The sequence below is a fragment of the Dipodomys spectabilis genome, unplaced genomic scaffold, assembly GCF_019054845.1.
Source record: "Dipodomys spectabilis isolate Male_0828 unplaced genomic scaffold, ASM1905484v1 ptg000002l, whole genome shotgun sequence".
NCBI classification, from domain to species: Eukaryota; Metazoa; Chordata; class Mammalia; order Rodentia; family Heteromyidae; genus Dipodomys; species Dipodomys spectabilis.
In genome coordinates, this window is record NW_024870679.1 from 59,835,107 (window position 1) to 59,857,340 (window position 22,234).

The following is a 22,234-nucleotide window of genomic DNA, read 5'->3' on the forward strand; positions in this document are numbered from 1 at the left end:
TCACTTAATATGACAGCCAAATAATCTTTATTTGTGTGTGGGGGTGGGTAAGCGCTAGTATCTCTTCCTTTTCTTACAAGAAAAAAATAATCTTACTATCTGCTGGGTATCAAAAACGTATGCCACAGCTATATATTCCAGGCTAGAGACAATGGTGATTTAATCAGCAGTGACAAAAGTGGAAGTTTAAAGACAGGTTGTGTAGGTAGATTGGATGTGGTGAGAAAGGGATAATGAAGAGTAAAGAACTAATCTTCATCTTTTGACTTCAATAAAAAAATATAAATGATAATGCTTATTACCAACATGAAGACAAATAATGAGGATCAACTTTGGAAGCATCTCCATTACTATAGTTAGAAAACAGGGAGTGATCCTTAACATTCTCCCCCACACATCCCTGACATCTAATCCATTTTCTTCAATGATAGAGATGTTACTCTTTAAAAACCTTGACCCCTCTCTATTTTGAACACCTCCCAATTCATCAAAAAAAATCTTGTTGGTTCTACTTTTTTGGGGGGGAGGGCTCAGTCGCTGGCCTTGAACTCTGGGCCTGGGTGCTGTCCCTCAGCTCTTCAGCTCAAGGCTAGCGCTCTACCACTTGAGCCACAGCACCACTTCCAGTTTTCGGGTAGTTTATTGGAACTAAGCATCTCACAGACTTTTCCTGTCTGGACTGGCCTTGAACCATGATCATTAGGTCTTAGGACTCCTGAGTAGCTAGGATTACAGGCATGAGCTACTGGTGCCTGGCTTGTTGGGTCTACTTTATGACATATCAAAAATTTGATCACTCTTTACTAGCCCCACTGTGAATCGTTTTCTGGCTTCTTTCTAGCTTCTTTGCTTTTCAAATGCCTACCCCACTGTTGATTCTCAACATAGTCAACAGTAGTCAGAATGAGACTTTGACAACCTAAGTCATATTATATCATACCTCTGCTCATTATTTCCTCACCATAAATGCTAAAAGCCTTATCATGGCCCATCAAATAACCCCTTATCTCTGAACTTGCACTTAATAATCATCACAAATGGTTCATCTACTACAACTATTTGGCCTCCTTGATATTCCTGGAATATCAAGGGCTCAAATGTACATTCAACTCAGAATCTACACACCAGTCATTACCTTGCCTGCTGTACATTTCCCCAGGCTTGTATATGCCTACTTCCTTCCCTTCTTCATTCTTTGCCCAAATGTCACATGTAAAACCTATTCTGAGCTGGGCACCGATGGCTCATGCCTATAATCCTAGCAACTCAGGAGGCTGAGATCTAAGGATCGTGGTTCAAAGCCAGCCCAGGAAGGAAAGTCCGTGAGACTCTTATCTCCAATTAACCACAAGGAAAAAAAAAAAAAAAAACCAGAAGTGGTGCTATGGCTCAATTGGTAGAAAGCTTGCCAAGGCAAGCTGAAGGGCTCAGGGACAGCACCCAGGCCCAGAGTTCAAGCCCCATGACCGTCCAAAAAACAAAAACAAAGCAAAAAAATCCTATCTTGAAAACTGGATTAAAACTGCAAACTGCCCATCTGAAGCCACAAGCTACATTCTCTAGTATTCTTAATAACTTATTGCTTAAATAAAAGGCAATTACTGGCATTATCCATCTCCTGTCAAAATGTATGCTTGAGAAGGCTATAGATTCAAGGTCAGAGGAAAACAGAGGGTGTTTCACTCATTTCTATCTACCTATTTGGAGCATTACCTTACATATAGTGACTACTCAATAAATACTGGCTGTATAAATAAACTCAATGAAGAATTTGGACTTTGTTATACAGACAACCGAAGGGCTATCTCTGTCTTGGAAGAATTTTGTAGCTGCAGTGCAGAAGAGGGATTAGAGGGAGAAAGATTAGAAACAAGAAACCCATTAGGAAATTGTGCTGGAATCCAGGTGAGTACACAAAAGATACCATGAGAGCCCGGGGAAGGGGAGGAAAGGGAGGCATTTGTTTTTACAGAGTTGATGTGTGTATCCATGAAGACATTCCAATTAGTTAACAGAAGTGCTGGGGATATACCTAAATCTACACATAAATCCTGTGAATAATGATGCGCACATCGTTCTTGCATGCCCCTACAAAGCCTACCAACTATATTTGCTTCAAGACAGCTTAAGAATATCTCACCCCCTAACTGAAAATAGTTGCTCTTTTGTTTTGTCATGCCAGTCCAGTGGCTTGAACTCAGGGTCCAGGTGCAATCCCTGTGCTCGTTTCCTCAAGGCTAGCACTGTACCACTTGAGCCACAGCTCTACTTCCAGGATTTTGTTGTTGTTGTTGTTGTTGGGGAGGGGGGGTGTTGGTGATTAATTGTAGAAAAGAGTTTCACAAACTTTCCTCTCTGGGATGTCTTCAAACCATGATCCTCAGATCTCAGCATCCTCAGTAGCTAGGATTATAGGCTTGAGCCACTGATAGTGGCTTCCTAAGGGAGTTTAGAAGAGAACTATATATAACAGTCAGAAAGGTAGCTCTCTAAGAGTCAGTTCTAGTTTGAGAAAGATTTGGGGCCTCTGGTGGTCAAGTTAGGTTTGAACTGTAGGTTTGGCTAAAACTAACTGTAAATGTTTTATCACATTATGTCACCACTCTCAGCTTTATTCTTCACTATTAAAACTAATATCATAAAGCAGATTTCACAAGGATCAGATGAAATACTGAATCTTAATGGGTCTATAAGTACTTGGCATGTAACAGGTATTCAGTAAGTGTTAATCCTTACCTTTCCAGTAGGCTGCTAGTAGCCATCTATTTTTAGGTGTTATGATAAAGTATAACAATCAGTTCTTCAATCAACTTTTTTTTAGACTATCATTGAGTGAGGCTGGCCCCACGCTGAACAGCCTTAGAGCTGAGATGCACACATAGTCTCATTCAGTGAACAAATCCTAAAATTCCAAGTGCACATAACATATCAACCTTATGACTCAAGTTCCTATGTTCGAATTTTGTGTTAAAACAATCCCATGTTAACCACTCATTTGAGTCAATTTTTCCAGAAAGTCAATGCTACACAGAGGTAGCTTAAGGAACTCGTCTTAGTCTTCTTTACCGAATGCCTCCTCCAATAATGACTTCAATATAAGACAGGGAAGAACAACTGAATGGGGAAATGGCCAAGCTTGTTGGAAATAAGCACCAACATCTGGATGAAGTGAATGCAGGACTTGGTTCTTATGGAAAAAGTCTGGGCTAAAAGCAATAGTTTTGCCAATTTTTTGGGCAAACTAGCAAGCAATATTTGATGGGTGCTAGGTGAAACAACTAAAATCAATCACCCACAAGAAGGGAGTGTGTGCCTTTCAAACAAGAGTAGACATCAGGGAAACAAAAGCATGTGAAATGAGTGAAAAATGAGCACAAACCTCAGTCAAATGAAACTGTAAGGTTCCCGAGCCAGAAAACATCCAATCTTATTTTTCTCTTTATCTTCAAGGAAACCAGATGAAGATTTTCTTTTTAAGTATCAATCTAGTCACAAACTTGGAAGCAAGAATTTACTTTGTAATGGAAAGTCTGTATTTGAAAGGAAACAGTATTTTCTTTCAAATGCACTGTTCCTTTCTCTTTTTTTCTTTCTTTCCTTTCGTCTCTTTCTTCCTTCTTTTCTTGCTTCCTTCCTTCCTTTCTTTCTTGGCTTTTATTGTCTTCTTTTACCTTACTTTCTTTTTCCTCTCTTTTCTCATTTCCCACTTATCTCTTGCATTAACTGGTGTTCTTATGACTGTGTGTGTTCTTATGACACATGACCAATTACTAGGGCAGCCATTTCTAAAAGTGGCTTAATAGATAAGATGTCCGTATGTGACAAAGAACAAAAGATGTAGCTTCCTTCTATAGATTAAAAACCAGAGGTCTATATTTATAAAAAGAATAAATCAGAATTGGCAAATGGCAAGGGAAGGTAACAATGGCACCATACAAAAAGGCCATAAGGGTCATTTCTCAGGGCTGTGTTATACTTCTGAGTTCCAATCAGCTATCTATGAAATTCAGATAATAAATTTTATCTCATAGGAAGCTTTAACCGTACTAGAAATCCTTAGAATTGAGACCAGAAACAAAAATAATATTAGGAGTAAAAAGTTTGACAAGAAATGTACTTATTATCTTACTTGTAAACTGTAACCCTCTATATGTTACTTTAACAATAAAAAATAAAACAATATTAGGAATTATGATTATTATGGATACATTTGAGGTTTAACAATGTATGTATATCCTTCTCACTGAAAACATATTCAATAAGTTATAATAATTACTAATATTTCTATTCTCACATTTGCTTTCTATTATCTTATTTAAGACCTAAATTCTGTCTCTGTTACACCTATACTTCAGACATCAATAGGTAGTCTGCTTTTGTTCTTGATTCAGATTTGTTCCATCATGCCAGCTTTTAGATTTCTTAAGACTTTGCCCTCTACATCTTGTTGATTCACTCAATAAAATCTGGGTAACTACTTACTCTCTTTCTATGCCATTGTTTCTTTTTTAAATTTTTAAATATGTATTTTTATTGTAAAGATACTGTACAGAGGAGTTACATACAGTTACATGAGCAAGATAATGAGTCCATTTCCTGTCAAGCATTGTTACTCCCTCCTTTGTTTTTCCCTTATCATCCCTTTCCTCCCCACCTCCCCAACTCCTCCCTCCCCTCTTTCCCCGCATCAAAGTTGTAAAGTTTGTTTTCAACATACTGTCTTGTACATCTCATTGTTACAATGGGTCATCCTGTATCCTTTTTTCAGCCTTTTGTTATTTCCCTTCCCCTCCCCAGATTAGAAGAAATGTATATACAAGATGCAGGACACCAGAATCAAGTATACAGTGACAACTGGGATTGTACCATGGGGGAAGAACACACAAAAACAAACCAAAAAAAATCACACAGTACATTATAAGTACATTAAAAAGAACAACAAGAAAGATAAAATCTCTTGTCTCCCTATCTTGGGGTTCATTTCACTTAGCAACAGGTTATATGGTCCTATGAACATAGCTTTTGACCTCTTCTGCTTGTCCTAGCCATATACTAGTTATTGCAAATAAGGAAAAGCATGGGACCTATGTTTATTTGAGTCTGGCTTACTTCACTTAATATAATTTTTTCCAAACTTTCCATTTCCTAACAAATGAGGTGTGTCATTCTTTTTGATAGAGGCATAGAATTCCATTGTGTGTGTGAGTGTGTGTGTTTGTGTGTGTGAATGTGTGTGCTTTTGTATGTGTGTGTGTGTATATATATACATATATATAAAAATATATACCATATATATACCATATTTTCTTGATCTATTCATTTACTGAGGGGCATCTGGGTTGGTTACATATCTTAGCTAAGGTGAATAATGCTGCGATAAACATAGTTGTGCTGGTAGATTTAGCATGGATTGTTTGTGATCGTTTGGGTAAATGCCTAAAAGTGGGATTGTTGGGTCATAGGGGAACTCCATGTATAGTCTTTTTTGTTGTTGTTGTTGGTCATGGGGCTTGAACTCTGGGCCTGGGCACTGTTCCTCAGCTCTTCAGCTCAAGGCTAGCGCTCTACCACTTGAGCCACAGTACCCCTTCTGGCTTTTTCTGCTTATGTGGTACAGAGGAATCAAATCCAGGACCTCATGCATGCAAGGTAAGTACTCTACCACTGAGCCACTTTCTCAGCCCTCTATGCGTAGTCTTTTGAGAAACCTCCATACTGCTTTCCATAGTCATTGAACAAGTTTACATTCCCATCAACAGTGCAGTAGGGTTCCCTTTTGTCAATGCCATTGTTTCTTAATTTTGGGTATTTATTAATTTTTTTTGAATATTAGAGGAGGTTTATTCCAAGTACATTAGATATATCATAGAAATATCACAATGAAACCACTTTGTATACTTAATACATGCTAATAAAAATACTCTAATCCTATTTTCAGGAGTCTGGCATATTTTCAGATAAAACCAAGTAATACTAATGGGTGGAAACTATATTTTTAAAGGGCCTGGTTTCTAGAAAACATCTATAATGGAAGAATCTCAGGATACTGTGATTTTAAGGCTAAGGAATTCTAATCTTGTAAAATTCTCTAGATAGTTCCAATATACAACTGTGAATAGGAACAACTAAATTAGAACTTTCGGATGCCTAAAGTAAATGATAGGTTTTCAATTTTAAAATATTTTTATTTATCCTTAAGTAGTTGTACAAAGGAGTTGCCATTCAATACAGCAGTTTATTAATACAGTGCATCTTGATCAATGTCACCCCTTCAACATTCTCAACCCATCCCTTCCCTCACTTTTTATTTTTCAAGATGTGCAGACTTTCTGTGCCATCTTGAGATCTGAACATGCACATTTTCTCTTACAACCTTTCTCTGATTCCCTTGGTCGGTCTATGAGATGAAGTTCAAATCCTCAGCAAGTTTTACAGGGACTTCTTGAGATGTGATCACTACTCTGTTCTCATTATTGTAAGTTACTCTTCTAAGAATAGTTCATGCCACAAATAAAATTCTGGACTACTTGGCAATTACACTCAAATATGCCCTGTTATTTTTCCTTTCCATGTCTTCTCATGCAAATTCTCCTGCCTTCAAGATCTTCTCTACCCTTCTTTTCCTATTTTCTCCATTTATATTTTTACTAGCCCAAATGTCTTTGTGTCAGTTAATAGTATTCACCTCACTTATACAGAATTTCTGAATCTGGAAGTGGCACTGTAGCTCAAGTGGTAGAGCGCTCGGCTTGAGTTGAAGAGCTGAGGGGCAGCGCCCAGGCCCAGAGTTCAAGCCCCACGACCGACAAAAAAAAAAAAAAGAATTTCTGAATCTATCAGCCAACTCTAATAATACAATAAATTTCTACTAAGAATCTTCTATTGATTATGTCCTACAGTATATCCAAAGAGAATAATGGAATAGTCCTTTTCTTTTTTTAATACCTTTTTTTGTAAAAATACTGTACAGAAGGGTTACGATTACATGAGCAAGGTAATGAGTACATTTCCTATTGAGCATTGTTACCTCCTCCTTTGTTATTCCCCTACCATCTCTTCCCTCCCAGCTCCACAACTACACCTCCAAACCCCCCACTCCTGCCTAAATTGTAAAGTTCATTTTTCAACAGAGTTTCTTGTGCATCTCATTGTTACAATGGGTCAACCTGTATCCCTATTTAAGCTTTTTGTTTTTTCCCTTCCCCTCCCCAAATTAGAGAAGTGTATATACAAGATGCAGGGAACCAACATCAAATACAGTGAAAACAGGAGTTATACCATGGGGGAGGAACATACAAAGAAACAAAAAAATCATATGGTACGTTATAAATATGTTAGAAACAATAGCAAGAAAGAAAAACACCACTTGTGTCCCTATCTTGGGGTTCATTTCACTTAATATCATCTTATCTGGTCATATGCACATAGCTTTTGACCTTTTCTGCTTGTCCCAGACATATACTAGTTATTGCAAATAAGGGAAACCATGGGACCTACATTTCTTTAAGCCTTGCTTACTTCACTTAATATAATTTTTTTCCAATTCTTCCCGTTTCCTAACAAATGGGGTGATGTCATTCTTTCTGATGGAGGCGTGGAATGTACCCAGAGGCCCCTCAGTAGATGAATGGATCTAGTCTTTGTTTTTAAGAAGATCATGACAGTCTTTTTTTTTAATTAAGTTTTTATTATGACAATACTGTACAGAGGTGTTACAGTTACATGAGCAAGGTAATGAGTACATTTCTTATCCAGATTTGTTGCCTCCTCCTTTGTTTTCCCCCTACCATCCCTTCCTTCCCACCTCCTCAGCTATACGCCCCCCCCCCCACCCTAACCCCACTCCCCGCCTAAATTGTAGTTTGTTTTTTGACATACTGTCTTGTACATCGCATTGTTGCAATGGGTCAATCTGTATCCCTACTTAAACAATTTGTTTATTCCCTGCCCCTCACCAAATTATAGCAAAATCATGGCATTCGTGAATAGTGGATTAACGAATTTGTAAGAACAACAGAAGATAGGGCTGGGATGTGGCTCAAGCAGTACAGTGTCTGCCTAGCAAGCATGAAGTTCTGAGTTCAAAGTCCAGTACTGCGAAGAAAAATAATCAGGATATGGTAATAGCTAATGTGTCTTAGAAGACTAAGTATAATCATTAAAATTGTATAGATCCTCTCTCCAACAGAAGTAAAAGAGACATGGTGAAGCTATGAGTAGGAAAAATTCTTCACAGTCTAGCCTAAATTACAGATGCATTCATGAGAATAAAGGGTATGATCATGAAGGATATGATGTGGTCAGATAATGATGTGAACCATGTCTCCAAGTCTATAGGGAAGTAAAACAGGACCTGACAAAGTAGTAACTTTTTTGTTTTAAAAAGCAGAATATCATTTTAATTGCTCTGATAAAAAATAGTTTAGTGTAGGAAAAGACCACTGAGAAGAAGAGATCTCATCACTTCTAAGCATGTTTATTCCTTTAGCAAACACATGCTGCACATACACTTTGTATTAGTTCTATACTGAGAGAAAATTAACTCTGACTTTGGAGTCTACAAGTGTTTCAGATGCTGGGTATGTGGGCAGTATGACAAAACAGGCCAGTCGGTGGTAAAAGAATAATCACAACCCAACTGAAAAAGTTTCAACTTACCAGTTTTCCAGTAACACTCTGACCACCTTCATTCAGCCAAAACCCAGGAACCATGGCTGAGAAATAAGGTCCCCAGACGCCTGGCACAAAAATTGGGTCTTTGCTGATCTGCGAATAAAAAAAAAGTGTTGAGGGCATGTATAAAAACACATCATGATCCTTGTCTCATCTGACATTTCTATGATTGGAATTTAGATTCTTATTGAATATCTTCTGCAATGATAAAATCATTCTCTCCTGGGGAAGATCATGACATGACTCCATCTTTTGAGACCTTTGTGATAAATTCATGTATATGACAAGGTGGCAAAAGGCCATTTTGGAAAGACACTTCTCAAATGATGAATCATTTTCTGTGGGCTTCCTCTGCCTGGCAGAGATACAAGCTGGCATCCTTTCTCCACCCTTCTTCCTGTATCTATAGCTTCAGCAAGGAGTGGTTGCAGTATTTCCCATTGATCTCAGCCTCTTTTTTTTTTTTTTTTGGGTCCGGTTGTAGGGCCTAAACTCTGGGCCTGGGTGCTGTCGCTCAGCTCTTCAGCTCAAGGCTAGCGCTCTACCACTTGAGCCACAGCACCGCTTCCGGCTTTTTTCTTTTTGCTTATGTGGTGCTGAGGAATCGAACCCAGGGCCTCATGCATGCAAGGCAAGCGCTCTAACACTGAGCCACCTTCCCAGCCCCCGATCTCAGCCTCTTGAATCTGGGTCTGCCCTGAGACTGGCTTTGTCAAGAGAAGGAAGCAGAAGTGACACAGTCATGGCCTAGTCTTCTGAAGGCCAAATACCTGTATTCCTTCTCTTGAGCTACGTGTCTCAGATGGAAAGACAGGTGAATCAGAGCCAAGTCAGCCCAGTCATCTCAAGGGATGTCCTATATATAAGACAGCCTATGTGACACCAGCAGCTGACTGTTCCCAGTCCATCAGATTTATAAGAATAAATAACTGACACAATGATTTCCTTTCACATTTATTAGCCACTTAATAGTATGCCCCCTGCTGCTGGGAACAGAAAAATCAGAGTTCTTTCACCAATTAACTGAAATATTAGCTTTCCCCCATATATATAAACAATATATATTTATATGTGAATATTAAAAAAATAAATCATAAAGCGGGTGGTAATGACAAAAGCAATTAGAAGAAGAACCAAGAGGGTAAAGTGTGTGCCAGAGAATAGTAAAAATAGAAGCCACTATTTAGATAAATAAATATGGCCAACTATGCACACTAAGCAGCCAAAAACCAAAATCCTGATCTTCTTTAGATGTTACTTCTAAACAAAGGACAAAATGTAAGCATTATATCTTATAAATATGAACCTTTTGCAGATACGAGGATTTGAAATCAGGGCTAGGTTGGTGCTAGGCTGGTGCTAGGCTGGTGCTCTATCATTTGAGTCATGCTTTTGTTGCCTACTTTTTGCTGGTGGAGGTGGAGTCTAGTGGACTTTTCTGTCCAGGATGTTTTCAAACTGCCATCTTCTACATCTCAGCATCCTAGGTAGTCAGGATTATAGTTTGTGAGCCATCATTATGTGGCTTGCAAGCATAATTTAACGAAATTATAATGTAAGCCTTGTGTTCTCACTTAGTTTTTTTTTTGCTCAAGGCTGCACTCTACCACTTGTGCCATACCTCCACTTCTCCACTTAAAGCTTTTTGCTAGTAAACTAGAGATAAGAACCTCTCAGATTTGTCTGCCTAGGCTGGCTTCAAACCAAGATCCTAAGATCCCAGCCTACTATGTAGCAAGGATGATAGACCAGTGTCCAGCTGCTTTGCATCTTTATTAGCATAATTCAATGAAATTAAACTACTCAGCTAGAGGCAACCAGTTTAAACAGATCTACTTTTCCAAATAAATTCAATACATAACAGCCTACCAAGAGAAAGGTCAAAATACTTCCTCCTTTTGCTCTTAAAAAATATTTTTTAGGGCTGGGAAGGTGGCTCAGTGGTAGAGCGCTTGCCTTGCATGCATGAGGCCCTGGGTTCGATTCCTCAGCACCACATAAGCAAAAAGAAAAAAAGCCAGAAGTGGCACTGTGGCTCAAGTGGTAGAGTGCTAGCCTTGAGCTGAAGAGCTGAGGGTCAGCACCCAGGCCCAGAGTTCAGGCCTCACAACCAGACCCCCCACCCAAAAAATATATTATTATCAAGTATTTGTGCAAAGGGATTTCAGTTCCAGAAGTTAGGTTATGAGCATAATGCATCTCAGTCAATATTACCTCTTCCTCAGAACTACCCATTCTTTCCCTACACTCAAGTTACAGAGTTCAATTTTTATATTGTGTATTGACTTTGCTTTCTGCTTTATAAACTGAACCCTACATGTTAAAGTACAGTTGTGTTTGTTTGTTTGTTTGTTTGTTTTGCTATGTGGTTTGAAATCTCACTGATCTCAACCTGTGGTTTTACATGACAATAAACTTTCTTTCAGTTTGCTCTGAACAAATGGTCTAGAGTGGCTTCTTGGAGGAGGGACACAGGCTTGGCTTAAAAAGACTAGAAGGAGTTGGCTAGATGAAATGGAACAGGGATTCATGAACAGTGCCCTTTGGAGAGAGGTTCTCTTGGAACTCAAGACACTGTCATGTTATTCATAGCAAACTATGATGGCCTTTTCATAGTAAGGCAAATTAGGTAGAGGGGCCAAGGCAGGTAATAAATGTCCCAGTATTCACTCATCTATAAGGCAAAAAAAAAAAGACCCCACAAGGTTTTAAGGCTGGACAGAAAATCTGTTCATTTATTTATTCTAAATATCTATTCAGCTTTGACTATATATACTTTGGAGTATGATGAGCTCTTGAGATAGCAAAGTGAACTGAATATTCATAATTTCTATCTCATGAGTTTTACGGTCTAGCATTTTAGCACAGAAATAGTCCTTTCATTATCTTGATGCCAACTATTCTGGTTTCTTTTTTGCTAAACCAGTGATTTTTCAAATCAGTAGGATTTCCAACCTCAAATGGGAAGGGAATGAGAGAATGCAAGGAAACTATGTAACATTGCTAACTTTAAATTTTGTCAAATAAGGGCAAGTTATTAAAAGGGAGGTACTTAACTCATAAACTTGGAAAGATAATCTCTGGGAGAAAAAGACAAACTTCTACCAAAAAAGAGATAGTTCAACTTATATTGACATATTCTTTCCTCTATTAGTTCAACAGATGACTCCTTAGTTGCCACCATGATCTGGATGTGTGCCAGGCACTTAGATAAATGGTATCAGAAGAGCACCATCTTTGCCCTCATGGAGCATGCCCTGGGGGAAGACCAGAGCAGCTAATCAGTCAGGTTTGGCCAGAACTCTACTAGATGTAGCACTGAAAGTTTCATGTCCTTAAAAAGCCCTTAGTTGTACCCAAACAATTAGCTACCCCTAGACAAGTATTAATCAAATCCTCAGTGATAACTGATAAATGAAAGAAAGAAAGGCAAAGGTATTCTGAGAACATAGGAGGGAGGACATAGATGATCGATCTAGGGATCAGAGAAAGCTTTGTTGGGGAAGGAGGTAAGAATCAAGACGCAAAATATACTCCACTGGGCCAGTGAGTGTATGTGTGAGAGGCAGGGAGAGTGCTCCAGACACAGGGAACACACTCTAACTAGTAATCATTTGCATCACCCTGGTTTTGGCCTGGGAAAATTTCACTACATGCCAACCATAAACTGGAGTTGAGAGCTTCTTCGGGGTAAAGAAGGCAGACCCTACTTATAACTATTTGGGAACCAGAGATTGGAAAGGTTGATGGACACTCACCAAAGCCAAATCATTCTTGTGTGTCCCGTATTACTCTCCCTCCCAGAATTCTCAGCCCCACTTGGCAGCTTCAATAAAGAGTACATAAGGGCTGGTAGCTCACATCTGTACTCTTAGTTATTCAAGAGGCTGTGATCTATGGATCAAGGTTCACAGTCAGCCTTGGCAGTGAGTCTTTTATCTCCAATTAACTACCAAAAAGCTGGAAGTGGAGCTGTAGATCCAGCCTTGAGTGAAAAAGCTAAGTAGCAGCACCCAAGCTCCGAGTTCAAGACCCAATACCAGCATACACACACACACACACACACACACACACACACACACACACACACACACACACAAACACACACACACCACATACACAAAGACAATAAAAGAATAAATAAGTTGTCTGTAATCACACAGCTATTAAATGGCCAAAGTAAGATTTGAACCAAGTACACAAACCTCCATGTATTTTTGCTCCCTCATGTATTGCTTAGGAAGGAGACACATCAACCGCTGCTCCCATCTCCAGTGCTACAATTAAGAATGTTACTGCAGCCGGATTTTACTAGAGAATTGTCTACAGCTCACAAATGTCCATGGGCACTTTGCTGAACTCTGCCCAGGGAGACAGTGGTGAATGGACTCTTGTTTGTGTTCATTCATCTGGCAAGGCACATGCTTCTCATCAGATACTTCCAGTAAAGAAGGATACAAAGAGTACTCCCACTGCCTCCTAAGCCCTGAGCTTTTGGGAAAACCAGAAACAATTTGTTTTGAGAGAGAAGGAGAATGCACATTTGTGTATTTATGTGTTCTGTAATCCTCTGCAGTAAACCTAAATATTTGAAAATATTTTTGTGAACAATCCTTCCAGGCTGATGGCTATCTTGGCCTGGAGGTCGCTCTGTGACTCAAAATGAGAAAGCACACTGCACCATACTGATGACAGGTGTCCATACAGGATGCTGCCTTGCCAGTACTAATGGTGCTCCTGGCAGCAGCAATGACAAAGCTTGACTGAAGACTTAGTACAGGCCTCACTCTTAGCACAGTACTGGTATGAAATCACTTAATAAATACAGCCCTGAGGGAAGATGCTGTCATTATCTCTGTTATACAGGTTCATAAACTGAGGCAAAAATGTATCCAATGTTACCCAAACATAAGCAGTCACATAACATGGTCTATGGGTTCCATACAGCCTCTGCCAAATTGTTCTCTTGTTACTAGGTAACCAGTACTTCTTTGAATCCTTCATCTGTGTCTGAAGGGTAGAAAGCAAGGGCCACTGGAGCCAACAGATTCATCTGAATTGAACAAAGGTCTCTGGCTATGTTAGGCAATCTTTATTTCCAAAGGGCTTTGATAAGTTTTCCTTGCTATACTAATGAACAGATTGAAGAAAGCCTGGGTAAGGTAAAAGACCTTTCGTGATTCTATTCCTCACTCTGCCACATTATAGGCATGTCATCTTTTTTTTTTTTTTTTGTCGGTCATGGGGCTTGAACTCTGGGCCTGAGCGCTGTCCCTCAGCTCTTCAGCTCAAGGCGAGTGCTCTACCACTTGAGCTACAGCGCCACTTCCGGTTTTCTGGTGGTTTATTGAAGATAGGAGTCTCAGGGTCTCTCCTGCCCGGTCTGGCTTTGAACCACAATCCTCAGATCTCAGCCTCCTGAGTAGCTAGGATTACAGGCGTGAGCCACCAGCGCCCAGCTGACATGTCATCTTTTGCAATGTAACTTTTCTAAGCCTCCCTTTCCTCACTTCTAAAAACGATATACGTGTTGGAAGACTTGTGAAGGTTGAACAGGCTGTCACATACACACATTTTATTCCAAGTTAAATAACAAATAAACATGAACTCTCCTTGGACTGCAGCCTATATGATAAACAACCAGGAGACTGGTTGAGTAACCACTACCAAAAGTAACTAACATCACACCACAAGGAGGACTCTAGTTTGTTCTTGGTCTTACTTTAGTCAACATTCTTAGTGATGATACAGAAAAGAGATGGTAAAATTTGGACAGATTGCTTATTATGAGACAAGTTCACACCAAAATGAATCAGAATTAAAATGATCCCAAGGGGCTAAACACCATGCAGGCTTAGGTAAGAGATCAGTTAATATTTATGTAACATTTAAAATTTTTGTATCTTATGGCAGGCACCAGAGACTCTAACAGACCTATAAGCTCAGCTAATTAAGAGGCTGAGATGGGAGCATCACAATTCAAAGCCAGCTTAAGCAAACAAATCTGAGAGATTCTTCTCTGCAAATGGCAGTAAAAAGTAAAGGCACTAAGTCAGAGAGAGGCCCTGAGTTCAAGCTCTAGTACCAGCAAAAGGAAAGTAGAAAGGTAGGAAGGAAGGAAGGAGAAAGGAAAGAAGGAAGGAAGACAAGAAAGAAAGAAATTAAGAAATTAAGGAAGAAAGAAGAGAAAGAAAGAAGAAGGAAAGATTTATTACTTTAAATATACTAACAATATTCTCTTCCATAGGCTGGGTGGTAGATACATGGTAATTCGTTTCAATATTGTTGTTTAAAATTATATTTAGACATTTGACATATGCTTTAATCATGTGTGTTATAAATAGAATAATGAAAATTCCAACAAAAGAAAACATTTGGTTGCACAGGAATGAGATCCACAATAAGGCTGTAAAAATAATAATGTGTCCACATGGTTTCAAAACTCAGAGAATCTCTAATTTGACAAAGTAAACAGAGCCTGAAGAAGAAAAGAAAAGAAAAATGAAACCAAACACACCGAGAGCTACAGTGTAGTAGGAGGACAATTGGTATGAAGAGTAGTTAGCTAGTAGCTAGCTAAACTGCCTGGAAGAGGAAAGGCACTTCACAGTCTCAGAGGTAGCAGCACTGAAGCTGGGCTTTTTTTTTTTTTTTTTTTGGTCAGTCATGGGGCTTGAACTCTGGGCCTGGGCACTGTCCCTCAGCTCTTCAGCTCAAGGCGAGCACTCTACCACTTGAGTCATAGCACCACTTCCAGTTCTGGTGGTTTATTGGAGATAAGAGTTTCATGGACTTTCCTGCCCGGGCTGGCTTTGAACCGTGATCCTTAGATCTCAGCCTCTTGAGTAGCTAGGATTACAGGCATGGGCCACCGGCGCCCGGCTGAAGCTGGGCTTTGAATAAGTATTAGGATAGATAGAAGGGAGGATGACCAAGGAAAAAGAGCTCAGCATCATGGAACTGAACACACAAATTGGTTTTATGAGAGCTGAGTTTCAAGTTTTGCATTTTACTTTAGATAAAACATCACATGGTTTAAAGGATAGGTACAATTTTGCACTCAGAGATATTAGTGCGGATGAAAAAACTCAACTTTTTGAAAGCTATACTCATGAAAACGCCTCAGTGAGATGACCTTCTATTTGTAGGTGATAATAAAAATAAATAGTTACAATAACAACGTGCTAATTTCTAATATTATTGGGTATTTACGCTTGCCACAGGCTCTTCTGGGCTCTTTATATGCACATTTAATATTCATGACAACCTAGTGATAGAGATCCTATTATTATACTTAACTTCACAAGTGAGGGAAGCTAAGCTGTAGGAGTCAAATAGCTAATAAACAGAAGAGTAGTAATTTCAGGAGCCAAGCTAAAAACCCTCAACTGATTTCCCTTATTAGACCTCATTCTCCCCACCAAGAACTAGTGATGCCTAATGTCTCTTTGTTCTTATTGAGGTTTTCTTACATTCTATGAGGTTTAGTCACTTCACCCCAGCTGGCCCCTCAGAACTCTCCTATGTGATAGCTGCACACAGCACTGTGGCCTCACCTGGCCTGGGCTTTGGAGAATTGTCTTGGTTTTTCTCTAGGGACTTTTCCACGTCTCTCCTTGCTTTGTCTCCTGCTAATCTGTGAGAAAGGTTACTGGAGATCTTTTCCTTTTTTTTTTTCTTTCCCACTGCTAACTTCAGGTGTTGCATTTAATAGCTCCTATGTAAAACCCGTTCTATGAACTGAATAAATAGCACAGATTCCTTGAGTATAAACTACTGTTCTAAGCATAAAGAAGATATGGAAGGCTGGTTTCTTTTTTTTTTCTTTCCAACTGCCAACTTCAGGCGTTGCATTTAATAGCTACTATGTAGAACCCATTCTATTAACTGAATAAATAGCACAGATTCCTTGAGTATAAACTACTGTTCTAAGCATAAAGAAGATATGGAAGGCTGGGCTGTGGAGCAGAGTACTGACTGCATTCTGATCCTCCCAAAGATTATAATCTAGTGGGAGTTGGAGTTCAAAAGAGGCCTGGAGGCCACTCAATTGTCAAGTGACTCATGTGTATCTGTGGATTCAGAGGGTGTGTAGCCTCAAATACAATCAGCCCATGTTACAGCAGAACACATTGCTGAAAGATCAGAAATACTAAATTGGGATTAGCCTCTTCCCATGTGCTCCTCCCTTTCTTGTCAGTGCCCAAACTGGCTGCAGGAATGGATGCCACTGGCAGAGTTTCATCTCAGCTGCGCTCCCATCAGCTGAGTTTCCCCGCATGACAAAGCCTGGATGCCTTCTCACACCTCTTTCTGGTGCAGATGACTGGCTGGGAGCAAGGAGTTGTTCCAGCTCCATCTGTTCTGCCTTCTCCAGTCCATCATTCTGAGTTTGGCCTGGCCTAAGCCTCTGGCAGGGGCAGGAGGCAGGCTCCAGGCGCCAGTAGTCCTGGGAGGGAATAGGAGGTTTTGTTTTGAGTGCCCCCAGCCAGGTTGGGATTTTCGAGGGCAGCCGCAGGCATGTGTGGGACTGGGTATTTCCATGGTGGCTCATTTCTCCTTCCAAATGGACTGTGCTATCATCTTACTAGAGAAAAACCATTTATACACATTCCTGCCAACTTCCAGATCATTACGTAGTACCAAAAAAAAAAAAAAAAAAAAAGAGCATAGAGAAATCTGTTTATGAATGAGAGCTCTTAGCATTCACCTCTAGCTCTGCCCTTTTTAGGTTGAATTATAATGAGCTATTAATGTGTCTGTCTCTCCTATGCACCAATGAAGTAAAAACTATGTCCTTTCTTCAAGGCAGTGAACACTGTAGAGTAATATGCACACAGATTTCAGAATCAGACAATTCTAGGTAATTCTCATCAGATTGTTTACTGGCAATGTGACTGAGTCTGAGACTCAGTTTGTTTTTTGTTTTTGTTTTTGTTTAGTTTATTGTTGGTCATGGGGCTTGAACTCTGGGCTTGGGCACTGTCCTTGTGCTCTTCAGCTCAAGGTGAGCGCTCTACCATTTGAGCCACAGTGCCACTTCTGGTTTTCTGGTCTATTGGAGATAAGAGTGTTAAGGACTCTCCTGCCCAGGCTGGCAATCCTCAGATCTTAGTCTCCTGAGTAGCTAGGATTACAGGATTGAGCCACTGGCGGCCAGCTGAGAATCAGTTTTCTTGCCTATAAATGGGAACATGTCATCCATCATAGTGAAGCCTAAGCCTTGAGTGTTATTATGCACATAATGAGCTTAGGATATAGGAGAATCTCAAAAAAGTGTTATATATCAAGTGATTTAGGTTCATTCCTCTTTAAGATAGTGGAATGACTGGAGTTCATAGGTCTGGGCTCATGCCCAGTCTCTCCTCACTATTGGCTCTCCTCTTTGGTAGATTCTTCCTTCCATGTCCATTTTACTCCCTGTGTCTCCTGGAGTCAACTCCTCCCCTCTCATGTGTGTATTGACAATTGTATGCTGATGGTTACCAAATGTTTATCCCAAATGTAGAACTTGATCCTGGATTCCCTACTACCTATTTGACCTGCATGTCCAGTCAGTGTGTGTTTTCCATCCTTCCTTCTGAGACTACTCTTGTGGGTGGGATACCAGTCTCTTGACTGGCTCATTTATCCCTTCTGCTATCCACTACGTTTCAAATACAAATCTCCTGTTTCTACCTTTTATCACTACATTAGTCTAGCCGCCTTCCATCATGTCTTGTTTAGACTATTTTGATAGTGATTCAATTTATTTACCTGCTTGAAATGTGGTCATCTACCCTATACCCCATCTATCCCTGTTTAAATGGCTTCCATACTTCCAGTAAATTGTCTTTCTAATAAGAAAACCCAGTTGTGTCTTTGTCTTACTTAAATCCTTTAGAGGCTTCCATGACATTTGAGATACTTTCTGGTCTGGTTTTCCCTATTTGACTGGCTTCATCACATTTGTTATCATTTCCTGGTTATCTGCTTCTGTGCCTTTTTTGTGCTATTAAGCACATCATGGACTAGGCCCCAGATTGATTTAACAAGTTGAAATTCCCCTAGTGTGCTAATATCTTTCTTACCTCCGAGTCTTTGTAAATTCTCTTCTTTGTAACTGGAAGGCACTCCTTCTCATTTTACCTATTATATTATATTTAAGATTTTACTCAAAATTATTTCCTTTCTGATGCCATCTTTAAACCCTGATCTCTGCCTTAATGCTGCATGAAGTAGTCCTGCTAACATCTTCCCTTAGTTCTCTACATTGTTTATAGTAGGTTGTTGTAACACAGCATAAGTGTACACATCTATAAATACCATGTGATGTATACTCAATATGTAGTGTATATATATATATATATATATATTGCCTTGCAAACTAAATCATTACACACACTTGGGATGTCACTATTATTTCACTAACATGACATTGCTACTAAAATTAAAAGTAGTAATAGAAAATAAAACATGATTAAAGGCTGAGTATATAGCTTAATGGTAGAGTTTTTGCCTAGCATGAACTAGGCTCTGAGTGAGATCCCCAGAGCTAGAAGGGATGTAGGGGAAGAAACATGTCCCCTAAACTGGCACTAACATATGGGTAATAAAACTTAAATGTTAGCTTTTGTTTCTATTTGGAAGTTTCTGAAATGTAATTTTCTGCTAAAGAATTTTTACTTCCTAGAAACTCAGTCTCCTTATTTCAGTCTGAGCAAATGAGGAACATATAAAAACTTGTCCACAGATATTCTCTTGGCTTAGTAGTGTGAGCAAACAGGGAGGGAACTGAGCAGGTCTGCCACCAAACTGAACAGTCCCCAAGCTTGAGATGGAGGAAGGCAGTCAAATGCTGTCTGTGATATCCTAAGTTATTTGTAAAGTATTTTGGACTCCTTCAACCCCGAATTCCTCATTCTTTATCATTCCTAAACCCATATGTGATCACAATAGAAATTTAATCCATATGTTTCTCATTCACTTATATTTAACACACCCAAAATTGCTTTGCAAGAGACACTGAATAGCCAGCCAACTTTGAGGTCCCAGATCTCTTTCCCACAAACAAAAAGCCACACTTGATCTCCTGTATACAAATGCCTGACTTGTTCTAGTGAACTCAGACTGCTTCTCACCTTAGAATGCTCTGAGCCATGAATTCAAAGTCATAAAATCATACCATGCATTTTTTTTCCCCACAACTTAGACAATCTGTGGTGAGTAAACAGCTATTCATGTTTTCTGTGGATACTATAAGAAAGGAGGGTCAGGCTGGGGAGGCTGGGAAAGAAAGGGAGATAATGAATAAGATAATGAAAAGGTAGGTGCTCCGTTTGCACAGTACTCACTGGCTGAAGGCTTAGCTCTGTTGCTCTGATGTAAAATGGCCACGTTGGACTCTTCTATTTCCCCTATTTGTTAAATCCCCCAGGAGGAAAGCACAATACTAATTACTAAGTGGTTCTCAAAGATGGCCCAACCAGTTTTTAAGTCTAAACTAGCTATTAGGAAAAACAACTCCTTCTTGTAGACGATGGGGTTCAGTTAAAAAAAGAAGACAGCCTCCCAAATGAGGCTGATAAGCAGGTGTAGATGGATGGGGATGACACAGCCTTTTCTCTTACCACACATTTGTGGTGCCCATTACACAGTGTCTCTGGCACACAGCTCCTTAGTTTTGACTGCCAAACTGTGGTCATTTTTACCTCCTGTCCTGCTCCGGATCAGATCCTTGGTTTCCCTTGAAATCACAATATCTGGCTTCAGATACTGTCTCAGAGATCTGACCACAATAGCTAGTGTTTTGTCTTAACTTGTATGCGACCTTGGTCCTTGCGATCTTTATATCTGCAATGTGGAGCAAATAGGATGCTTCTTCCACATCTGCAAAGATAAAATGTGGCACAGTCTATTACAGGCCTTGGTACTGTGCCTGGTACATTCAGTAACTCAGGGAGCTGTATGCTGTGTTAATATCATCAACTCCACACCAGCCAAGGTGTATTTCCTATTTATGGACTAGAATTAATTGGGGAAAAAAGTAAGATTTAACACTAGGTAGACTAGAATTCTGAAGTGGGAAATGAAGGTTGAAAAATAAACAAGGGAATATAACCATTTGGAAGGATTAGTTTCTATGTGTAAGATTTATGAAGGATTAAATTCGTACAATGGAAGCTTTAGTCTGTTAACATTATGCTGCATAAAGAGAGGCAAAGAGAGCCTTGATTTGCAACATGGCATCTTTTTAAGAAAAGGCATGGACATTTGGAGGATTCCCCCAAAAGAACCCATGCCTGCCTCCTAAGTTTGGCTCAGGAAGTCAGGGTATAGCTACGCAAATCTAGATCTGAACAATCTTGATCTCCAGAACTTTCTCCACAACAGAAGAAGAAAAGGTTGAAATGGCTAAGCAAGGAGAAATTTATAAAAAAAAAACCACACAACTATCATCTATATACATATGAGTCATTTTTCCACATGAATGCAAAAGTATTCTGATCTGAGACGTATTTACCAAACATCACCTGAGATTACCAGTGGAAAGAGTTTATCCCATATATCTCTGCTTGAAAAGGAGATCAATGAGAACATTAAAAACATTGGTGGTGAATAGGAAGAGAAGAGAGAGAATAAAAGCCAACATGGTTTGGCTACCTAGTATGTCAGAAAAAATAGCAAATAAATAGCATATATGCCAGCATGCCCATGGTTGACAGAACTGAACTCATCCCTCCTTCCCACAAATCTGGACAAGACTTCTGAATCCTTCACAGGCCAGTGTGCTGGGTGTCATGAAGTCTCTGGAAGACATCTGTCTGAGAATTCACTCAATTCTCTCTATATACGTTCACTCCCATATACATTCTCTTACCTAAGACCTAGGAAAGCTGATTCACATTCAGTTTTGACACAGAAGAAAACAAAGGTTCAGAGAATTCTTTCCTACACTTAGAACTAGAGCAGAATCAGAATGCAGACCCAAATCTATTGGGAGCCCACTTTATTTTTCTCAGACGCTTTGTTAGAGGAAAAAAGGGGAAGAAATATGTTAAACAGAGGAGACAAGATCAAAACATACAGATACCACATTCCAAATCAGGCAAAAGTCAGCTCAGATCCACTGAGCCATGAATGGAATATGTGCCTTATTTGATTCAACAAAGGCTAAGGAAAAAACTTACAGGGCTGCTGTCTTTCCCTCTTCTTCACACCCAACAGCAGTACCACAAGAATATTCAGCAAGCCTGAAGTTAAAGAGAAATGCTTGCAATAGTTTTCCTATTTAAATGAGTTCTTACAAAAGAAAACTAGTTTGCAACAGAGGCAAGAGGGACTTCAAGAAGAAAGAGCCCTCGGAGGGAAAGTTGATCTGGAAGGGCTTAACCTTGGCCTGTAGTCCATAAAGGATCATACTAATATGTAAGGTATGCAAACACTGTAGAACAATCAGAAACAAATGAAATGATGGCTTCAGAGTAACAAGATTCAGCTGTGGGCAATGGCCAGGAGGCAGCTTTTGTTATGAATAGATCATCTGGATGTGAAGCAGGCCTGATTTTTAACCCTTGGAGTA

General features: G+C 39.5%; 1 protein-coding gene across 5 annotated transcripts in view; it reads right to left on the reverse strand.

Annotated features, from left to right (window-relative positions):
* Fggy (FGGY carbohydrate kinase domain containing) overlaps window positions 1-22,234 on the reverse strand; it is a 382,280-nt gene that overhangs the window by 113,354 nt on the left and 246,692 nt on the right. For 4 of the 5 annotated variants that reach the window (XM_042682452.1, XM_042682444.1, XM_042682471.1 and 1 more), the window contains one exon: window positions 8,659-8,766. In XM_042682452.1, the coding sequence (XP_042538386.1) occupies window positions 8,659-8,766 (108 nt within the window). Of the gene's footprint in view, window positions 1-8,658; window positions 8,767-12,878; window positions 12,985-22,234 lie in introns of those variants that run through there. The other variant, XM_042682470.1, reaches the window with a different exon arrangement.